This window comes from Plectrocnemia conspersa, unplaced genomic scaffold (assembly GCF_051122295.1).
Source record: "Plectrocnemia conspersa isolate PC_06_02 unplaced genomic scaffold, ASM5112229v1 ptg000012l, whole genome shotgun sequence".
NCBI classification, from domain to species: domain Eukaryota; kingdom Metazoa; phylum Arthropoda; class Insecta; order Trichoptera; family Polycentropodidae; genus Plectrocnemia; species Plectrocnemia conspersa.
Window position 1 is genome coordinate 31802804 of NW_028277176.1, and position 25201 is coordinate 31828004.

The 25201-nt window shown below is 30.5% G+C and overlaps 1 protein-coding gene across 1 annotated transcript; it reads left to right on the forward strand.

Annotated features, from left to right (window-relative positions):
• Positions 1-752: 752 nt before the first annotated feature.
• On the forward strand, positions 753-24905 carry exex (motor neuron and pancreas homeobox extra-extra). Its single transcript, XM_088200260.1, has 5 exons — positions 753-1136; positions 1203-1402; positions 3999-4193; positions 22387-22544; positions 24374-24905. Exons 1-5 carry the CDS (start codon positions 799-801, stop codon positions 24755-24757), a joined length of 1275 nt encoding a protein of 424 aa, XP_088056386.1. The 5' UTR covers positions 753-798; the 3' UTR covers positions 24758-24905.
• Positions 24906-25201: the final 296 nt, after the last annotated feature.

Genomic DNA, 25201 nt, shown 5'->3' on the forward strand with positions numbered 1-25201 from the left:
TCATTATGAGTTATTGGATTATAGACAGACAATTACTATTATTTCGAAAGCTCTCTTATAATCTAAGAAAACTGTTCCAATGATTTTATTAATATCCCTGGCCAACAAATAATCATTGATTACTTCTATATAAATATATATATATATATATATATATATATATATATATATATATATATATATATATATATATATATATATATATATATATATATATATATATATATATATATATATATATATATATATATATATATATATATATATATATATATATATATATATATATATATATATATATATATATATATATATATATATATATATATATATATATATATATATATATATATATATATATATTTATATATAATATAATGCAATAATCACTAATTTATTTAACATTTTACTTCTGTCTATTTTTTTGAAAGCTCTTTTGAAATTTGCAACATCAGAAAATAATTTATAATATATACTTAAAGTTTATCTTTGTGAATATGATTTTAATCACTGCTTTGTTTTTCGTTTGTCTCGACAATAATAATATTATAGAGCTTTGAGCTTCGATATGATCGGTTATATTAATAACCGACGACGTATCGATATCGGCGTTGCGCGCGTGCGAGAGCAGCTCTTTTGACAGATGAAAGCTCCCCTTGAAAACATTCCCTCCGGTTCAGTCGGAACTCGGGCGGCGAACGGTCAACACAAGCGCACTCACCCTCCGCACCCGCACTCGTAGCACTATCGGCGGTTTGACTTGAAATTTTTTTCAGTCTTTCGAACGATGCCAGCGTGATGACTATGAGCTGTCCGTTCCTGCCCAAGGCCCGCTACGAAGACGAGCGAGACATGGGGGGCGCGAGCGAGTGCCGGGAGCGAGACTCCTCCGGAGGGCGCAGTCCCGAAAACACGCTCCTGGGTCGCCACCAGAACTCCATCACTAACAATAATAAAAAGTCGTTCCGCATCGACGCCCTCCTCGCCGATAGTCGCTCGGGACGCGAAGAGGACGCCCAGCAGCAACTGCAGCAGCAGACTCTGCAGGAGAAGATGTCGCATCAGAAATACTTGGCCATCATCCATCATCATCAGCACTTCAACCATCAAGACTTCGGGCTGCAGAGGAGCGACGCGCCGGCGGAGTCCGTCTCTCAGCATCTTCAGGATTTGGTCTACGAGCGAGACGACAATTTAGAGAGGCGGATCGCTTCAAACACCATAGAGAGGTACGAGCGTGACCCCAGTCCCGGTTCGGTCGCCAGGAGTCGCAGCCCTCTGTCGAACAGGAGCGCCACTCCCGAAGAGGTCTCCGAGGACCACAGATCCAACGGCAGCTACAGTCCTCCCATTTCGCCCGGAATGGAGATCGAGCGCCACGACTATTCGGATCAAAGGACAGGTCAGCCTTCAATTTATTATTGAACTTTTCCACGCTCCCTTTCTTATTGTGTTACATCCAAGTATATTTTATTTGTGCTGTTTATTTTTCAAGGCATTTCGTCCAAAATTTATATTTGGCATCTTTAGTATTGTTCACAACAGAGAGCTATTAAGAAGTCAGAAAATCAGCCTTGTTTTTAATATGAAAAAATGAATGGGCAAAACGGCGCACACTTTTAAAAATATTTTATTTTAAGAAGTATAGCATATTAAATATAAATTAAATTTATCAATAATATATCATATATGAGATGTGTTTTAAGCAACTAATGCTTAAAATATTTAGATCCTTCTCTTACTTCTTAATGATATACAGTAAAACTGCTAACAAATTATTTTTATTTAATACATTTTAATAAATTATATATATTAATAATATTTAATTTTAATTTATTTGTAAATTTTGATTAAACATATTTTAAAAAGCTATTAATTTATTTATTACAAGAAAATTTACCAAAGTTTTAAGTGTGTTAGTTGTTTAGGTTTCAATATAAATTATAAATCGACAAAAAATATCAAAAAATCATTAATAAAATTTTAATACTGAACATGTAGGGCTTTCTGAGTGTTTATAATATAAAACTGCACTAAATAATATTAAGTACGATTTAATGTACAAATATAGATGTTTTACATCTTTTTTGCATTCTAAATTTTTATAATAACCGATTTTTATAGAAAAATATATTATTTCATTATAAACTTGATAACATGGTATATTATTTACACACATATATATATATATATATATATATATATATATATATATATATATATATATATATATATATATATATATATATATATATATATATATATATATATATATATATATATATATATATATATATATATATATATATATATATATATATATATATATATATATATATATATATATATATATATATATATATATATATATATATATATATATATATATATATATATATATATATATATATATATATATATATATATATATATATATATATATATGTATATAATAATTTAAGCCATTCGGTTGCTTAATATTTTTAATTTTGTGCAAATGTTAATATAGTTCTTTTAAAATATTTATAATTTAAGTAATTTAAAAATACATGGTCTAGACAATTTATCGTTAGCAATTCACCGCCAGCAAATAATCGCTAGTAGTTTACCGCCGCGGCAATTGATCGCATACATAATTTAAAGCCTACAAATAATCGCTAGAATATTTGCTGAATTGCGAGATTTGTGAAAGTAAAAATGTGAATTAAGGGCGATAAATTTTCCTAACTCTATAAATATATTAAATAGTATAATAAATTATATTAACAATTAGTTATTTCTAGTTACTTTAAATGTTGAAACAGTCGTTTATTTACATTGAAATTGTTCCGTCGGGTTATTGATAAATGATCGCCAGACAATATATATATATATTAATTAAAAATAAGGTTTTTAATGCTTCTTTATTATTAGAATTTATAATTGATACTCGTATGTAATAAAACATCAAAATATTATAGCAAGAATCGCATCAAACGCTTTATGGTTTGCCCACAACTTAGAATTACTCAGTGAATTACAAATATATAATATACTAAAACCGATGATTTTCACTATGACACTATTTTATGACTTTTGATAAATGAGAATTGGTCGAAATATAAAAAAAAAATTTTTGGTCAATAGTAGAGCGCAAAGAAAATTTAATTCTCGGTAATTTTTTTCTTTCAAAAGTGTAGATTTTCCTAAAATTAGAAAAACGTTAATAAAATAAGTTTATTATGAGAGGGGAATTTTTATACTAAGAATGCAATTTATTTTTTAAGAAAAATCTATGCAGAGAAATTTACATAACCTTTTTTTTTAATATAGTGTATGAACTATTTATATATGTTTTAAGCAGTTTTTTTAATTTATTCTATATGTATATAGACCTTTATTACTACGAATTATTACTTTTGAACTTCTGACTTCTAATAAATGAGGATTGGAATAAGTTTATTAAAATCGTATTTTGGTCAATAGGAGAGACTTATTGGACAAAATTCGGTTTAGAGGTACTTCGAATAATTTGTAATTTTATTATAAGTATATATATATGTTATATTATGAATGCTAGATAACCTATCGGGATTCGAAAAATTCACCACTAGCAATTTACCGCCGTGTCAATTATAGCTTTAAAATGATCAAATTGCGGGCGATAAATTTTCTTAGACTCCAAAAATATATTATACAGTATAATGAATGACATTAATAAGTTATTTTATTCGAATCTGTTTATTTATATTGTAATTGTTCCGTCGGGTTATTGATAAGTAGTAATGGCTGCATATAGGAACCTTGGAGAACACCCAAAATATATATATATATATATATATATATATATATATATATATATATATATATATATATATATATATATATATATATATATATATATATATATATATATATATATATATATATATATATATATATATATATATATATATATATAGCATTTATCGCATAAAATACTACTAAAATACTATTTTTAACGATCGAAACTGTTCCAGGTTTGATTCCGAGACCGGGCCTTTTAGGACGAGGGCCTCTGCTAGGTCCAGCCCTGATGCCGTATCCTCCTCTTGGCCAGTCTTACGCGCCGCAGCCACCGCCGCCTCCTCCTCAGCACGCGGCCCTGCACCACGCCCAGCTCGAGTGGCTTGCCAGGGCCGGCATGTTCTACCCGAGATTACCGGAACTAGCAGGTGAGCTTACAAATACGTCGTACATTTTTTAAATTTATTAAAAAAGTTTACTCAAAATATCATGAAAGGTTCGGCGCTTATTGCCCAAACGAAAATTCCGATTATAAATGATTAATATAAACATATAATTATATTTAATAATTCGTCAATATATAGAAAAAAATAATGTCTGTATATTTCACAGCTGTCGATATGAGTTTAATTTAAAAATATCATCTTTTCGGTATATATAATACAATAATATAAGGTGTTTGTTAGATTTTTAGGTAAAATTTAAAATATAATATAAAGATTGTGTAAAAAAATACATATTGACTTAAAATCGAGAGTATTTATTGTATTAAGTCTAAAACTCGATATCTAAAATTTGTGTTCTGGCAATTATTTTTAAACGTTTATGTTTTTGTTATATTTGTAGAATCCATAAAATATTTCAATAAAAATATTGTTGTGTGAAACCAGATTTCGATGATTTTTATATCGGAGAAACTATTAACAATGCATTGAAATAAGACTTAATTACTACGTTTTCTGAGAAACCTAAAGAAATAATATCATATTATAAGATATAGAAGAATTTTCTTTTAATATCTGAATCAATAATAGAACAAAAATTAGTTTTCATTATAGTTCGTGAGAGAGTATCTAGAATAAGAGCAGAATTAAGTTATCATTCAATTACTATTTTATATTCATATATTATGGTTATTTTACTTAATTGTATCATATATTCATTTTTATATAAATAAAATGTGGACTGAAAAACTTTAAAATAGGAATGAAACAAAAGCATATTCAACCGGTTTACAAAAATAGTAGAAATCAAAAACCTGTCTTTTTAAAAGTCAGTTCTTGTATAAACATGAATAATTTACTATTTGCACGATTTAATACATATTTAATCATTAAAAAAGTATTTGTTTCAAATAATTCAAAAGCTGGACTTAACTGGTTTCTGAAAATAATTTAAATCTAAAACAGGTCTTTTTAAAAGTCTATACTTGTATAAACATTAATAATTAACTGTTTACACAAGTTCATAAATATTTAACCATTAAATTTTTTTTTCTAAAAATTCTAAAACCTGATTTAACAGATTTCTGAAAATAAATAATATAAAAAAACCGGTCTTTTCAAAAGTTGGTTATTATAAAACCATACTATGAACTATTTGTACTAATCTATAAATTTTAATTATTAAAAAAAATCTTAAGAATTTGAAAACCCGTTTCTGAGAATATTCTTTATATAAACTCCAACCAAGAGGCAGTTATATACTTGTTTTCGATACTATTTACATATTTACTACAAATGTATCGGTTAGTCTTTTTTAAGAACGAACGGTCAGTTTCGGCTATTATTTCGCCAAGTCAATAATATTAAATATACTTTTTTTTATTTCATAATTTAATTTGTGTTAATGATTTCTTTTATTAAATATAGTTTATAATAGATTTTACAGGAGTAAGTTCATAATGCATAATGTCTAGTAAACGCATGCGCTTACTAACCATTTGATTTGAAAACAGATCTAAACTATTTGATTAAATTACTGACCTTAATCAAATTAAATCTTCGACCCAATAAATACAAGCTTTCTACTTTCTCAATCTGTTTTTCAGAAATTTTCAATATTGCTATCAACGTCTATTTAATTTATGACTTGATAATTTAGAAAAGTATCGATTGGACTAATCCCGTAAATTTAATCCTAGTATTTTTATGTGGTATATTTTCTTAGAACCACTGTAATAATTTTAGGGATATTTTTTTTATGAATTTTTGTTTCAAACTATATGTTTAAAATTGTTATTAAAAATATTGTTTAAAAATAATATTCTGTAATTTCACTATATGTTCCTTGTTAAAATTTTAATCAGTAATATAAACAATTTATGGTCTAAAAATATATTGATTAAGTGAGAGTAAGTTTTTCGAACTAAAAGGAAAAAGTCATCATGATGTAAAAATCCAGACTTTGTATAAATAATATTAATAATATGATCGACTTTTATTCGACATGACTTGATTGTAAAAAAAGTGTCGTTGGACTTGCATATTTAGATAGGGCGACTATAGTCGCGTATTAGCTCGTCGCTTTAGAATCGCCTGTGCGAGCGACATACGCGCAACGACAATAAAACCGCGACAATTAGCACCCGCTCTGTTTGCACTCATGTTTTCAATTAGATTAGAGCCGGCCGACCCCCGTCTTTAGCGCTGATGCAATTAACATAATAAATTGCACCCGTGTTGATATAAACTATTACAGATCGACCGACCGAAACACCCCAAAAATAAAAGTGAGGGGCGGCGAGGCCAGCGGCGTCCCCCAGCGCGATCCACTATCGCCAGTGCGACGAACGACGACGCAACGCGCCACCCTTGGTGTGAGGCGCTTATCGCCCCGCTACTAGTCCTCTGGCCATATTTGCGGGGTGTGAAATTACAACAAAGGAGTGATACGCATTAGCGCAACTGCTTCGATTTTTGCACTTGCAGTCAATTGTCAACAACGACAGTCATCCAATTCGAGCGATTCAAGTAATTTGATTTACTTTTTACTTTTATAAATATGAGAGATGGTAGTAATAATAAACATCGTGACAATAATTGTAATCGGGGAAGAATAATGTATTCGAATAGCAAATCTAAAATAATGCTTTGTATATTAAAATTAAAAATCCGACGCATATTTTATAGAAGCAAATATTATTATTTTATATTTTCATTAAACAGTTGAGAGTGAAAACAAATATATTAAGTATGATAGTATATTATTTAATTTAATGATTTAAAATAATTTAGAACGAGTCTAATAATCACAAAAATGAGAATAATTTTTAAAAGCGGTAATAATAACAATAAATTTAAATGTAAAGAATTTCGTTTCACATTTAAGATATATTCGAATTAAAAAACAAAATATTTTACATTGTTTTTTTTTGTTTAAAATTTAAATAAAAATCGTATTGAATGCGAAATTACTGATAATGACAATCGCAATCAAATTAATATAATGATAATATGTTTTTAAATAAAAATTAATGATAATGATAATAGTTAAAATAAACAGTAGTAATATTTAGAATAAAGAGATAATAATTATGTTTTTAAATCTAAATTCAAAATAGAATTCTCATGAATGAGCAGTAGTGATAACGAGTATAGCAACAATATATAAATAAGCAATAATAATTATTAATTTAAATGTAATATAAAAATTTAGTTAAACTGCACGAGTATAAAAAAAGACAATCGCAATAATGGAAACATTGCTAGATATTTCTTTTATTTTTTAATTTAAATTATAAAATAAATTAAAGAAAAAAACAATCTCGAAAGTAGCAATAGTGAAAATGGTAATAATAAAAACTATGCCTATTGTAATGTGTGGAAATGAATGTAAATGAGCGAGGGTAATCCACCTTGCAACCAAACGTCCCCCCCAATCGAATACGTCTGCACCTAATTTGCACCAATTTCGTGACATATGTGACATATTTGGGCTTTTAGCCGGCCAAATAAAGCTCCCGGGGGGTCGACTCGTAGCTCATCTCTAAATTATATTACAACTACAAACACAGCTCGTTATTCGACGAGAGCAATAAACCGAACAGGTTTTTATTGTAAACACAACAATAAAAAAGCGAGAGTCGTTAATTCGAACGATTGTTAGATTTCAAAATATAAAATTCAACAGTCATCCTTGCTGCTAATTAAAAACAGATTTAAGATTTTTTATTACATGATTTGTTTATTGCGATCGTTATTCTCGATTGCAGCGATAAAATTATGGGAGAGGGCTAAATAGATTTGTCACAATAGCAATAAATTCTAAATTTAGGGATCGCGTTAATACCCGTCGTCCAATTTATTGCCATATGCACTCTTTCCAATCGTTGCTTATTTGATGTTTCGCATACCTTTGCTAATTTTTTTATTTTTATATTTCATGACTATAAGAATTCAGCTTATGATAACTTTTCCTATACTTCGATTCACTTAACAGAGTCCCTCTGTATTTCACAACGGTATTTAATTGGTCGTCAAATACGTTCCATCTACTTCATTGTTATTCCGACATTCGCAGCGCACGGACGTCTTCAAATTGTTAACGCCATACACACGTAAATGATAACGACTGATAAATTATTGATTTTGTTAGCTTATAACTTTCACTATTTCAACATAAAAAATATTGTAACATTTATAATTTCTTTAAATTTGTGTAAAATATATAAAAGAATATATCCAACGTATGTCCGCATCTCGTAATTTAGAGCAAATTGGTGGAACGTACACCCAAAGTTTTCATCTCTTCACTTATGAATAATGACGAAATGGATAGACTACAAAGTGACCCTGTTAAAAGAAACGGAGTATAGACTTGACTTATTACTTTTGATATAGATTTACGATTGTGTGATTTTACATCGAAAAATTAAATTTAAAAACAGGGAAAAAGTGTTTAATAAATATATTTAAAAATAAATATAAGATTGAATAAGATAAAATACGATAAAAAAATATGTTTATTATTATTGTTATCGATACAATTAGTATTATTTCATTTAAAAATTAAAGAAAACTTAAAATTAAATATAGGAGAAAGTAGTCAATTAAAATAAATTTAGTGCAAAACCAAATTGTTAAAAATAATTATCAGGTTGAACAATAAATAAAAAACTGAAAGTACTGTTCAAGAAATTCGTGAAAGATAATTTGAAAATATTGTCTTAGAGGAATGTATTATGTATTTTAACTGTTTTTTGGTTATAAATATAACATATTTACTATAAATCTTTTGATGCAACGAGGTAAACACAATCAACAACTACTGTGGTATAATTAGACACCACGCTATAATCAAAGTCAATAATTGACATATATTTAATGAACAATCAATAAACTATGCGCAATGTAGTTTGATTTTTATTTTAATTCTTAATCCGTGAGATTAGGAATATCTAAAAAAATCTGTAATGATCGATCAGAATTATAAATAAATAGTAAACACTAATTCTGATCTCCCAAAAAGTTAATATGGGATTCAAATCTAGGTCTTTTTATACCCCGAGTCTAAAGTTTGAATTTCAAGTTATTGTAAATTTGTCTAACTGAGTTTTGCAACTGAACGCGTGTGCCTCTAGTTTGAAAAAATAGAGCATAATTTCTTAACCCTTTGGCTGCCAAACTTTTTATGATTTATATTTAAATATTAACGTATTACATAAAAAAATATGTTTGAATTAAAAAAATATTTTCCTTTTAACCCTTTAACTGCTACGATGTTTTTTATTTTTAATTCATCGGTTTACGCTATATATCAATCAAATTAAATATATAAATAAATGTTATACACTAACACAGTAACAAATTCCCAAATTACCTTTTCGAACATCATGTAAACAACGTTCATCGCTAGCATTTATATAATATTAGATATTACAAACAACGGTATTTCGTTGTGTAGCAGCTAAATGGCTAAGCAAATTTCCGACATGTCTCAGGAAAGTAGCAAAAGTCAATATATCATATTTCGGCAATAATAGTGATAACATATTAAATTTGTATTGAAATATAATAAACACTATTGTCAACTACATTCATAAATGAATATGCTATAAAAATGTGTTTTTTTTTATATATACATATATAAAAACAAATTTTAAATAGAAAAAATAGTATTATACGTTTCAAAATATTCGTAGAAGGCAGTCGTAGATTTGTTAATAAATTTTGAAGTTAATGACTTGAATGAATAAAGATTTTGTAAAAAATGTCAATAATAATATCTAATTTAAATACCATGTAATAATACATTTCGATAGTTTTTCGGTTGAAAGTATTGCCTTTTGCAACAAACATACGTGCGCAAGTTGGAAACTAAGAGTTTCAACTCTAACTACAATATAACAAAAAAACAATCGTGAAACACACTACAGCCTGAAGACGAGTGTATTATGACACAAATAATTGATTTTCTTTTAAATTTGAGGATTTTAACGATGATATGTTGTATTTATATTATTAAAATATAATTTTAACAATCTTCTCTCAGGTCGCGAAGCAAAAGCTTATTTACGTCGTGCCCCAAAAGAGTTTAGAAATGCAGTAGAGGGTATGGAATGGAATGCTTCGATAATTATTCCAGACGGGAAATTTTCTGACAAATTTTTGCGAACAAGAAATTACCGGACAAGATTTTTGAGGATGCTGATTATTCCAGACAATTTTTTTTTTTAATTATATAAAAAAGTAAACATTTGGATGGTTCAATGTGCAATTATAATAAAATTATAATATTTCAACGTTATTATTAATAAATTATTAATAAATTTGAATTGAAAATTAAATCCTGTAACGTTCTGTAACAATAAATAGTGACGTTTTTATTGTCGGCTAGTTTTCTCTGCAAAATGATGTCTGAATTGGAAGTCGCAATTATAAAAGTCGCAAAATGATGTCCGAATTAGAAAAACGCAAAAATCTTTTGATGTTTTGATATTATTAAGATATCAATATTTTTAGCTAAATTGTGAAAAATCATGTTTTCCAAGTAACCATGAACTTTAAAAGTAACATTATTTTCTATTATCTTCACAATTTTTAATCTGAATAGCTAAAAATATATTGTCACTCAATAATTCAGTGACAGACAATAATCAGCGGAATAATCAGTGTCAGTGTCCACAAAATTTGTGTCCGGAAATTTCCTTTCCGTAAAAATCCGATCATCGAATAGAATATATAGTCGTGGAATTTTTCATCGTGGAGAAAAATCTTCTTATAAGACAAGGCCTCGCCTTAGCTGATCGGGATTTGACAGGTCTACGCGTCTATTTCTAAATCTATAGAAATAAACGACAGACGTCAATCTTCAGATTTTTTCTGTTGACTTTTCGTATTCGATATTTGAAAACGGAGTATCACAAGAAGTCCTTTGTGTTTTTCTCCCATCGACACGAAAACAGACAAGGAGTTGATCGTTATTCCGAAAGAGCATCGGAGCATTTAACATTATAGATTTTCAGTCGATAGTAAAACTTTTATTATGAAGTAGTAAGCGTCGTTAATGTTTACGGCCGTGCGATTCGTTTAATCGCGCGGCAGGTAGAGATGACTCATCGATCGGTGTCCGTTTCAATCTATGAAACAATTTGTCGTTGTCATTTGAATATTAGCGGTGGGCCGGAGGCTGCGAGGCTCCACCCAGCGCATCCCCTCCACTCGGCCGGCCGCCGCTCCCACCCTGCTCTCATAACTCCCTCTTACAGACATTTTGAATCTGGAACTTAGCATTGGGGAGGGCGCCGCTTTTTATCCGCAGCCTAATTGTTAGACGCCCTTTTTATTTATATTCGGATCCGTTCCGTTCGCAAATTTGCACCTGAAGATCTAATATTGAACTCGAGTAAATATGTATCGCGCTCAAAGGCCGATTCGATCCGACGCCAAATACGATTCTTACCACATTTAATATATGCCACTTGTCGAATGATAATAAGGCTAAATACTTATGGTAGTTTTTCGGTTATTTCATACTGATTTTTTTTGTAATGATCCACGTTGTTTTTTGACTTATAAATTGGATTATCGAATTAACGATGAAAAATAAGGAAATAAAAACATTTTTATTTGAGTTAAAAACTGTAGTTTACTACTAGCAGTTCGTTAACTAAATAATGCTTTTAGTGTGGCTACTTTCAAGGAACGTATGGTGCAATGTTGGTTTCAAAAAAATCGTGCCTAGGAAGATAGATTTGAAAATAAATAGCTTAGGAATATAGCGTCCTTCTTCAGTTGATAGCGAGCAACTGAAGGTGTTAATTAAATCAGAACCACAAACAATTCGAAAGCTAGCACAAAAGTTGGGCGTTAGTAATAGTTCTTAATCGCTTAAAACAGCCAAAAAAGCTTTAAAAATGGATGTCGCTGTAGGATTCGCAATTATTCTTATTTTTCGACTATTCGAAAATTGAACGGAAAAATATACGGTTTTTTTCTCGGTTTTTACCGACTTTAATTTATTTAAACAATTTGTTTAAAAAACAATAAATTGTCTGTAAAATACTATTTAATCAAAACATAATTAGTGGTTAATAATATTTATTTTAATTAATCACTAATTACTTTCGTAATCGTTGAACTTTTTGAATTTAATAAGATATGCATAAAATAACGCTGTGCTAATTGCTGATCAGTGATTGTCCGGTATATATTATTAATTTTATTTATTAATTTAGATTAAATTAAGACCATCGTGACCTAACAGGTTACCCCAATGCGCCACGATGGTCGAAAACAATAATTGTATTATCTAATACACAAAAAATGTATATATACATAATTAGAATAATACTTTAAAATAATAAGACAAAACAAAAAAAGCATAAAATATTAAAAGTAAATGATACGAACTGAACCAGCTCCTCATAGCTTACATTAAACAGGTCAATGTATAATGCCAGCGTATTAAGAAGCCGGATGACCACAACTCGGCAAGTGCGGACGTCCTAGCGAAAGAGAACGCGATCGAGATTCTCGAAAATATTCCGGAACCCAAGACTGTAATTCTTCGAGAATAGCTGAATTAACGACAGCACCTTTATGTAATTTGAAAAAATGAAAAAAATGCTCAGCGAATCGTATCCCAACGCTCCTAAAAGAAAGGCGCTGGGATATAATAACGGATAATAACCAAATGTACTTTTGTAAAGATATCTTAAAAACCTTTTTTGATTTTTTTCCACTAAAAGGGATCGAGAAAATGACCCAGTAAGGCACTATCCGACACTAAAGGCAGACGGTTAACGGAAGCCCATCTTCATAGAGAGTCTAAATCACTCTGTAGAGAGGAGTTTGCAACAGATCGAATGCATTTATACAATTTTAAATCATCTGCGTACATAAGAAAACTTGAATTTGTAACTGCTGTATTTATGTCATTAATAAATAACACAAAAATCAGAGGGTCCAGGTTGGATTCTTGAAGAACCCCCGAAGGGGTGTAATATTCTTTCGACAATCGGCCACCATAGGTTACAAACTGTCTCGAGAATAACTGAGTTAAATTATCCGAGCCACCGAGGTTTCGACAGTTTTTTTAATAATAACCTATGACAAACTTTGTCAAAGGCCTTCTCAAAATCTGTATCTCAAATGCTGTTGATCCAACAAAACTTGCCGAAAGTGATTATAGAGATATTTATGAATATATATTTCAAATAATTTAGCAGGAGCTGACAACATTGCGACTTGTCTATAATTATTTATATACAATTTGTGAATTTTCTGAATAGGGGTGACTTTTGTGCATTTCTATAGATCAGGAAATGATGATGTCTTGAAAATCAGATCAAAAATACGTTTTAGAGGAGCAGCGAGACTGACTTCGCAACCCTTCAAAATAAAATCGGGAATAAATTCAGGCCCAGAAGAACGCCGTAAGAAGACCAAGAACAAGAAGAAGGAAGCGACTGAGCAGAAGGCGATAAATATTCCTCGAAAACAGAATTATTATTATGTTCGAAATAATCAGTGTCCGCAAAAATCCTGTCCGGAAAAATCTGAGCTCCCACCCAGCAAAACATATTTATAAATCACACTATTAAACCACTTGGAGTAACCATTGTATCTTTGAGAATGTGTTAAATATTAATGAATTAAAAAAAATATTGATGGAAATGTAATCAAAGAAAAGTTTTTGGCGGCTGCAGATTCACTCTTATCAGATTTCGAAAATAAAAAAAGAATTGGTCAAAGTAAAAATATACAACCTTTGAGTAATACAGTAACAAAACGAATTAAAAAAATAAGTAAAGACATAATGTCAACTAAAAGTTATGGAAACTTTATCTTTAAAATAATCAATTCTATACGAGGCAGGGCCAGAAAATAAGGATAATGATAAGGAACTTTTGTTGCTGCTAATGTTTATTGGCTTTGCAGAAGTCAAGTTCTTATAATATAAGTGATCAAAAGTCAAAAGTATAATATAAGTGATCGAAGTCAAAGCTCAGTGATTGAAATTTTGAATAACAAGGCAAAGATGAATATTTATTAGACATTATTATGATAAGCTTGATAAAAGCTTTTCAACAACTTGTAATATTTTTAAAACGAATTTTAAAAATTGCATATTTTAGCATTTCGAAATTCTATGATTTTGAAACGATTAAAAATATCACACTATTTTTTACAAATTCCTTTCAGCTAAATCTTTACAATATTTAAAGCAAATCAGAATTAACCAGAATTGGAAATAATCAAGCTTCATAATGATTTATATTTAAAATCCTTAAATAAGATTGATTTGGAAATACATAATTCTTACAAATGACAAATAAAATATTATTAACTTTAGAAATTAATATTAATATTTTCAATAATAAAAACACGTAGAGTAAAGTGTTTATTGTAAACGTCAATAATGACAAATTGATCACCATAACGATCACTTGAACAACGAAAACAGACATCTCTTAGAATACAAAAATTAAGAGCAACATGACACAACTGAAGAGAGATTTTGGTAACACAAAAGACATACGTCAACAATTGGAAATATTGTACGGACATCAAAAAGCATAAACTTTTGTATGAGAAGACGCGCGTCAGAGACAATACATTCGAGCATACGTCTATTACTATTGTTCTTTGAACTACCCCGGTTACCGAACGCTAAAGTATACATATTTCTTAAGGCGTGAACACGTTTTGAAAGTGTGTTAGAAAAGCATACATATATAGATGTTCATTTGAATGCAAATGCTTTAAGACATTGCTCATCTTGACGTTTAACTCGACTATTTTCAAAGCGAACTGTATCGTAACAGTGGGAAAGCTTAAATCGATTTTACGTTTTAATTTCGCGTAAGTATCTGTTGTTGTTTGTCGGCAATTAGGCGAAGAGCTCCGGCGAACGTTTAGGAGCATTTATCGTTCAATATTATCGTTGATGAATTGCGGATGAGTTTTTTGACGGGATTTTTTTTGGCACAATATAAAAGAGCCCGCCCTTATAAATCTCCGTTCCTAGCGGCGAGGGTTGGCCATAAATACATCAGACCGCTTGATATATGGGCCGGGGTGGCGCTTACCCTACCCTCGCTCCGCTTTCTACCCGACGGATTTCCAAAATGTGCATTCTTGCCGCGATTTCGCAACTTCTTGTGCGCAGGGCCGCACTCTTTTCCGACCGTTTTCAGAATTAGACCAATTAACGTTAATCCCACGCAAACCGCTCGCCGTTGTTTGTTTTATATTCTACCGCAGATAATTCATTAGCAAATTTATCTGTAGACCAGTTATGCGTGTTTCTCTTTTAAATTCATTTATAATGATATAATTTACCAAGAGTGAGCATTTTTGTTAATTGTAAAAAAAGTTTCAATATATATGTAAATAATTCTAAGATACTGCAGTTGTTGTCATAGTGGGAATGGTCAAAACGCTCGATACCAAACGTTCCTACTACGACGTTGTATTGCTTAAACCTCTCAGAAGTAAAAAATTCACTTTTTTCAAAAATTTGCAATCTTTTTTAACTTTCATAAGATTAGTACGCTTAGGTTAGGTTTGGGTTTGAACAGCAAATGGACGTTTTGCAATTGGAAAATTAAACAGCATATAATTTAAACCTCATAAAATACGTTTTGATTTAAAAAAATAATTCCACTTGCCACGCTTCAAATCATTCTATTCTATAAATAACACCTAAAAGCTCCTTATTTTTAATTTAAAATATTCAATAAATCTATATAAATTATGTGTATTGCCTATCGATAAAATATGCTAGCGATCATTTGTAGGTTAAACATTGTCTATGCAATCAATTGACGCTACGGTAAACTGCTAGCGATTAATTGTGCTGATGGATGGCGGGCGATAATTTTTTCTAGACTCGTATAGAATCTACAAGCGAACGTTCCCACTACGATGACAACTTATTTTGACCTTTGACATAGATTTTTAACCTCGAAGTTTGGTCAATAGAAAAGCGCAGAAACAATTATCGCTTCTCAGAAGTAAAAAATATAATAGCAGCGCCGTCGCAGTGGGAACGCTCGTTACCGAACGTTCCCACTGCGACGGTGACGGTGCGATTTTATTGCTCTTTAACTTTTGAGAAGCTATAATTGTTTTTGCGTTTTCCTATTGGGAAAAATTCTGTTTTGATGAACTTTTTCTTAGAAGTTATGTTATACCTACTGCTATGGCAGTTTTAATGTGAATGATTAAAACGTTCGAAAATTTAATAGACCAAACTCATTATGTTTGTTTCTATTTCATCCAATAGTAACTTAAAAGTCAAATGCAAATCTTTTCATTGTCGTATTAGTGAGAACGCTCGGTGTATTTCATATAAATATTGTAGCTTAGTTTTTTTTTAATTACACAATATTATATGTTTTGAGAATTCTTAGATGTTATATAACTAAACATTGCTATTGATTTTTTTTAAATAATAGCATTGAAAACATGCTTTTATATATATATATATATATATATATATATATATATATATATATATATATATATATATATATATATATATATATATATATATATATATATATATATATATATATATATATATATATATATATATATATATATATATATATATATATATATATATATATATATATATATATATATATATATATATATATATATATATATATATATATATATATATATATATATATATATATATATATATATATATATATATATATATATATATATATATATATATATATATATATATATATATATATATATATATATATATATATATATATATATATATATATATATATATATATATATATATATATATATATATATATATATATATATATATATATATATATATATATATAAATGCATTAATCGTTCATTTTTAAATTAACTAAACAAAACTTTGTGAATCAAACAGAAATTTTTATTATTGATTTCATTTTGTAAAAATCATAAAAAATCCATTAAAATATGTTAAATCTTATTAAGTTTTATTGATACAACTGAAAGAATTAATATAGGAAAGAATCGCTTCTTCGAAAAGACGCAATAACTACCTTTTGAAACTACTCTTGTTTGCTGAGGTATCCACTCGAGTATTTTTTTTCGTTCTCCAGCATCCGTGCCCCGACGCACAGCACACAGCTTATACATTCTGAAAGTCATTATTTCTGACCTGCATAACTTAAAACGAGAGAACATGTCCAACTAGAAAAAGTCTTTGACAAACAACGTGGATGATGGGGCACGAAAAAATAAAAAAAAATCTCTGCTGCCTCGTCAATTTGATTGATCTTTTTTAAAAAACTTTATAAAACAGAGACAACCAAAATCATTGAAGATACTCAATATTTAAAAAATAGTAACAGATTATTTATTAACAAGAATTTCTTTCTCCCTTTGCAAAAAAACGGCACAAACTCCATCAGAAAATATCGGAAAAATAAGAAAATTAATCTAATGAGAAAAATATATACATAATTTAATAAATTAATTTTCCAAGAAGAGAACTTTCTATTTTCTTTAAAAAATCTTAATGGAATCCAACAAGTAATAAAATATTTAGTTTTCTATATCTTAATTTTTTAACCGTTTTGCCCAATAAAAATATACAAAAAACAAATTTATGTAAATAATATTATTAACACTTTTTGAAGTTGTTAGTAGAAATATATATCTACTGGTGAATATGTATTTGCATTAAATGAAAATTGACTTTACTAGTGAAAATATAACTTTACTGAGATATACACATTCACTGTAACATTTATATATTGCATGTAAATAAATAATGATAAGTATGTAAATATATACACATGTAAAAGTTGAAATCATGTAACTTTACTACCACCTGCCAGATAAACTAAAATTTCACTGGTAAAAATGTATATCTACAAGTGAAAATGCATACCGATATGAATTCACCGAAATGACATATTTAAAAAAAATCAGGACATTTTTTTAAGAGATAACCCGAGAATTTCTGTTTTAGAATCAAGGGCGTCGATTCAGCATTTTCCAGAAGAGGGGGCAAATGCTCGAAAGTCAGTTTTTTTTGTATTTATGTAAGAAGACAGATAAAAAAAATGTTTATCTCGTCTAAACTAATCTTCTTTATAAAGCTTTCCGTTTTGTATAATAATTAAAAGCTTTTCACATAAATACTTGTATTTTAAGTTATATAGCGCTGAATAATATTTACTTTGCTTTTAATGTATACATATATATGATTCAAAAATACTTTTTGGATATATTTACTTTACGGCATATTTTGACCAATCTTTTGCTCACACTATGGCACTTCTTCGAAGTCAAAAACCCAAGGACAGTATTTCAGCTTTTTAGAGGGGGGGGGGGCAAAACTTCTAGTCAGTTGACGTTTTTTAATACTACGATTTTATTAAGATTTATAGTAACTATTTCATTAAATGGCATGAATTTTGCTGGACGAATTTGGAGGGGGGGGGGGGAATTCCCCCACCTGAATATAAAAAGTATCCAAATCCGTGAATATATTTTTTACATTAACATGCGTTGAGGAACAAAACATGTATCCATTGGCATTTCATATACATGTGCGAGAGACATTTTAACATTTTTGTGAACGCACAGTAGCCCATGGAATTATTTTCGTTTGTGGTACTCAAGAAAAAAGTTTACCTGATTATGCTTAAAAACATTTTGTCGAAACGTCGTAAACATGGACCAGAAAAAACGTAGAGAAAATGTGTGAATATTATTTTCATATTAACTTACGTTAAAAAATGTATTTATGGGTATTTATTTGTATATGTACATACATATATTTGTACAAAAATAAGTGCACGAAAACGTATTCACGCATAATTCAAATGATCGTTGAAAAAGTATGAATTAGAACAAAATATAACAATTTTATAAATTAATAAAACTAAAATAGTTCGTAGATTAAAGTGAGAATTACCGTTATTACAACATATATAACTATAAAAACTGTGAAAAAGGAGATAAGGTTCTAACTTCGACAGCCGTACTGCAATAATAATATCACCCTATGTACTTACACATACCGGTTCCCCCCCTCAGGGCGATCAACCAAACACAGGGCAGAAATTTAACGATCACGCGTTGAACGCTGTTTTTGTGCACTTATTGTTGGAAATAAATAGACTAGAGTCCAATTGACGCGACGCAAAGTACAATGACATCACTACAATTAGAGCGTCCTAGAAACGAATCGACAAAATGGCGTTCGTTCTCGAGTGATACAAAAAAAGAATCGTATGGGGCGAACCACCGTTTGGGAGGCTGCAACGTCTCCGATGGCGATATTTATTGCGGAGCCAATTCCGCTGAACGCTTACAAATCGCAGCGATTACAGGCGGCATCTACATAAGCATTAGTGTGGAGAGAAAGAGAGAGAGAGAGAAAGAGAGGAGAGAGAGAGAGAGTATCGCACATAATTGCCGATGAATATGAATCGGGCGATCGCTAATTCGTCAACACCGAAGATCTTGACCGCACGTCGCGAAAACAGCCCACCCTCACAAACGAGTTTGCTTTGTTGCCCCCGAGATTCTTTCGGACTGGCGACTCTCTCGCCCGATTAGCGACTCTTAGACTTTCGCAGCGGAACGGGGTGTCGACCGGGAGGCGGCCCACCCGCTATACACTTTTGTGTAGTTACTTATAACAGGATTCCCAGATAGAAGGCAATTAACTAATTCGATTTGCGATCTCCCCTCCGTTCTCCCGCTCCGGCCCTGGGCTCCCCTTTCCGCCGTCTCGCTCCTATATCTATACGCTCCGCCATCCGACAAAATGGATTCATACATTCTGCTACATACCTATAAACGTACACCCGCCGTTCCAAATATTCATATTACTTTTTCTTCTCATAAATCACGCTGAACTGCGAGATTTTTGACACAGAGATAAGATAGATAGATTTATATAGAAAATTACATACCGATCGCTAGTTTTTTTAGAAACTTTTTGCAAAATTCATAGTTTTTCTTTACTGTAAATACTGACACGAACGACTTGCAGTGCAATAGTGGTATATTAAAGAAAAACTTGTAGTATAGACTAAAAGCTGGAAAAACTAGAAAATTTAAAATATCACAGCAATCTACCATTAAAATAAGTCAACACTACACTAGTCGAAGTTACAAAAACAATTACAAATACGTAATGAAGTAACTTTTGAATCGATTAGAATAACTGTCAAGAATAATCATCGCTTTTCGTATATCATCATCTGAGATAAGATAGATCGATTTATACAGAAAATTACATACTGATCGTTAATTTTTTAAAATAGTTTTTGCAAAATTTTGTCTTCCTGATTCTACGAGAAAATAAATTTTCATTCCATTGGATTTCTCGAGAGGTCTCGAAAAAGTAATCGCCAATTTTATACATTTTTAATAAAGTAAAAAATGTTAAGATATGCTTTCTAACTGCAATAAAATCTTACATATCCCTACAACTTAGGTATATATAATAATCTACAAAATGACCTGATTTTGCTTGGCTATACAAATAGAGATATCTATATACATACGTATATTTTTTTTGATATTTCAACAGTGATGGACCTGTCATGGTCACGAATACAAAAAAACATAATTTGTGATTAAGGCAGTGCCATCACTGCGGAAATATCAAATAATATGTATTGATCGCAATAAGCCCCAGTTTTAAAAATATGTTAGACCAGAGTCGTAGGAAGGCATTGGCAAAGGGACATTTTCCAACAGGGACAGCATTTGTGGGAGGATGGGGGGGGGGAGGTAATAAATTTTTCCCCGCTTTGAATTGGGCCAGAAAAATTCATGTCATTTAATGAAATACTATAAATCTTAATGAAATCAAAATATTAAAAAAAAAAATACTGACAGGCGAACTTTTGCCCTTCTCCATCCCCCCTTGGAAAAATCTGAAATGACGTTCCTGATTCTAAACCAGAAATTTTCAGATTATTCTTCAAAAAAAATAAATAAAAACCGTCTCGAATCTAATCAGAAAATATTTTTTAAGATATGTCATTTCAGTAAAATCATATCTAAATACATTTTCACCGGTAGATATATATTTTTACCAGTAAAATGATACGATTTCAACTTTTCCATACTTAGTAATATATACATTTACACTCTTATCACTATTTATTTACATGTGAAGAATAAATATAACAGTGAATATGTATTTTTCAGTGAAGTTATATTTTCATTAGTGAAATCCAAATATATTTTCACGAGTAGATATATTTCTACTAGCAAAAAATAATTTAACTGATAATCTTTAGTAAAATCATTTGCTATTTGAACCCAAACCTAATCTGAAAAAAACTTTCAAGTCCAAAATACAAAATAAACCAACCTAACTCTCAAGGTTAAATGAGAGGAAGAAAAAGTACAGACAGAAGTTGCATCTCGCATATTTCTCCATAGTTTGTCTGCATTCGTATATTACAAAAAATCATATTTTAAAAATATGATAGCTATCCTTACCGATATTACTACGGACTTCTGATATGAGAGTATTGGTAGTGTGTATGGAGAGTGTATTAATATCGAATTTTGGTCAATGGGAATGCGCAAAAACAATTATCACTTTTCAGAAGTCAAAAATTCACGTTAAAATTCCATTTTCAAAAAAATTTTACCATTTAACTATAAAAAAAATAAGGCATAAAGGGGCGCAATATATTCTATTTGAAAGGTCGCTAAATTCATTGCTACGTCTCTGGTTATATATATATATATATATATATATATATATATATATATATATATATATATATATATATATATATATATATAATATAATATAACAATCATAATATTATTTTATAATAAAACAAAATAATATTTTAGAACACGCGGATAATTTTCCAATTATAAAAAAAGCATCCCTCGTGCCAGTGACAAAATGGCGTCGCACGCACGCGCAGCGTCCGCCGGAAACCGAGCGTGAAATTTGAATAGTCGGGTGTAATGGCGCGAGAAGGCCAATTAGCGCCATGGTCGATACGTGCTATGCGGTACAGCGGGTAGTGCGGGTAGTTGACGGGTGACGAACGACGGGTCCGTTTTTGCCTCGGAGTTGACCCTTCTTAGGCGTGGGCGCCATCAATCCGACGCAAATCCGACATGAACCGCCATAACTTGTTCGCAGGTGCCTCGCACGCCCTCCTGGGCAAGACCCGGCGACCCAGGACCGCCTTCACCTCCCAGCAGCTGCTCGAGCTCGAGAAGCAGTTCCGGCTGAACAAGTACCTCTCCAGGCCCAAGAGGTTCGAGGTCGCCACGGGCCTCATGCTCACCGAGACTCAGGTGAGAAAAAGATTGATGACTATGTAATGCTATTTTACGTCACTTTTTAAACTTATATTAGAAAATTTGCAGCTTTTTGTAACAAGGCACTCAACGCGTAACCGAGCGTTAACACTACGATGGTAATGTCGTCATTTTACTACTTAAAAAAATAGAGAATTGGACGAAACATTCTAAAAGAAAATTTTGTCCAATAGAAGAGCATAAAAAATAATTAAAATCGTTTGGTGAGACAAAATTTGGTTTGAACGGGATTTGTCTAAACTTCTCTCTGAAGTTGTAATTGTATCGTCGCTGCGATAATGCGAACGATCGATTACCGAGTAGTAGATAATGAATGGGAGGGTTCAAAAATCTTAATTCTTATAAAAAATAGCCGAAGCAATAAAATCGTGCCGTTCCTGTCGTACTTTATCAGTTCGTCAGTTCAAATACATTGTAATTAAATGCTAAAAACTATCAAAGAGTGGCTATCTAAAATTAAAAATATAATATGCATATAGGGGAGCATATGAATTGCTATAAACTCGGCATAATTATTATCATTTTTCCTGATGACGTCATCAGCGAGCTGTCGGATTTTGTATAATAGTAGATTATGATGTTATGCTCATATAAACAATTCTCCATCGAGCGATAGATAAATATATAAATAAAATTTAAATTATTAAGAAATAAGCACCGTAAACAGAAAAAATATCGCTGTCTATGAATTAATTAAAATTAAAATACATTTAAACTTTATGTAAACTATTAAATTTTGTTATATACACTCGATCAAAAATTGAATATTAAAAATAAATGAATATTTTTTAACCTATGATAAAAACTGCAACCATTCTGGAAAAAGCTGAAATGACTTCTCTGGGTTTTTGATATCGAATTTTGACTTTTAAGAAGTCGTAAATCCATAGTGTGGGCAATCGATTAATAAAAATATGCCGTAAAGTAAATATCTCCAAAGAGTATTTTTCTAATCAATAAATTTTAAATATAATTGAAAATACTAAATAACCAACCAAATAGCAAAATGTAATTAAAATATAATTCGGTGCTGTATCCAAAATTATTAATTTTCTTTACATTATCAAAATTATTTTATTTTAAAATATTGATATATAATATGCGGGGAGGGGGGTATGTGAGCAGGAAATAATAATTTAAAAAAAATTCAGCTCTCTCTATATAACTTAGAATACAAGTATTTATGTGAAAAGCTTTTAATAATTTTACAAAACGGAAAGGTTTATAAAGAAGATTAATTTAGATGAGATAGACATTTTTTTTATTAATTTCTTCTTAAATACAAAAAAAATGTTGTATTAATACACATAGTAGAGAAAATTTGATAAACTAGCATGAACAATTTTATATCGCCGGCGTAGTGTAAACGGTCAGCAACCGATCATTCACACTACTTCGGCGACCGAGCGTTTTTACGACTTAAAATTGCATGAAGAAACTGAATTTTGTCTAATGGGAGAGCACAAAATATAGGTCAAAAGCAATAAAATTGTGTCATTGACGTAGTATTGTGAACGCTCGGTTAGTGAGTAAGTACTATTCGAGTGCTACTAATAATTTAAACTTAAAAACTGTTATTTGCGGGGAGTAATCCACGATCATATGGGGGGAGTAATCCATGATATTTTAATACCTTCATACTTCAATGTTGAAAAAATCATTTTGAAGGGAGAGATGAAAAAGGGCAAATTTTATGTTTGTTTTTTAACCCTTCCGATACAATCTGTCAAGTTTAAAGCTGCCTTCGCAGAAGGAAAGATGCGTCAACGCAGTGCTTATCGATTATATATCTCGAATTGTTTCAGGTGAAGATCTGGTTCCAGAATCGCAGGATGAAGTGGAAGCGGTCTAAGAAGGCGCAAGCAGAAGCCAAAGTGAAGGACTCGAACTCGGAGTCGGACAAGAGCTCAAAGCACAATAAGAGCGAACCGCAAAGCCTTCCCAAGGCGTTGCATAATGGTCCGGGCAACGCCAATGGAGTCCCGGCGATCTCTTCGATCATGGAGAGGGACAGAGATTCGGACGGCGTCCCTGCCGAAAGCAGAGAGCGGCCGACGACCAACTTCAACCCCGCCGGGGTCGAAGGCCACGCTAGGAGAGGCATCATTGCGGTGGGAGTGGGCATTCAGGACAACGCTAGAGGAGGCTCCAACCAATCCATAGACATGTTCAGACCTTACGTGGTCTGAGAGTGACGTTATAAATTACCCTCGAGTTCGTCGTTCTGATATTCAGAAAGTACCTTGTAAATATCATTCGCGAGGATGTATTGACATTTTGAGATCACTCCGTATATACCAGAGGGGTTTAGGAATATTCTTCATCGATAATTCTTCACCTGGAAAATATTCGCTGCGTACGTTGAAAAAATATATTTTTGATAACTGTGTACATTTTTAAAATATACTTATTACTTCTTTAATCACCTACGAACAGTACGGTGTATTAATTAAACAAAGTTAATATTAATTAATAATATAACAAAGTACATATACACCAATTTATTTTAAAAAGTAAATACAATGAAAGAAGCCTTTATTATGATTTAAGATTTTTATGCGAGTAAAGCGTTAATTTACAAAATAGTATTAATATAATTAGGCTTTAACCTAGGCGTTAAGTACTTATCGAAT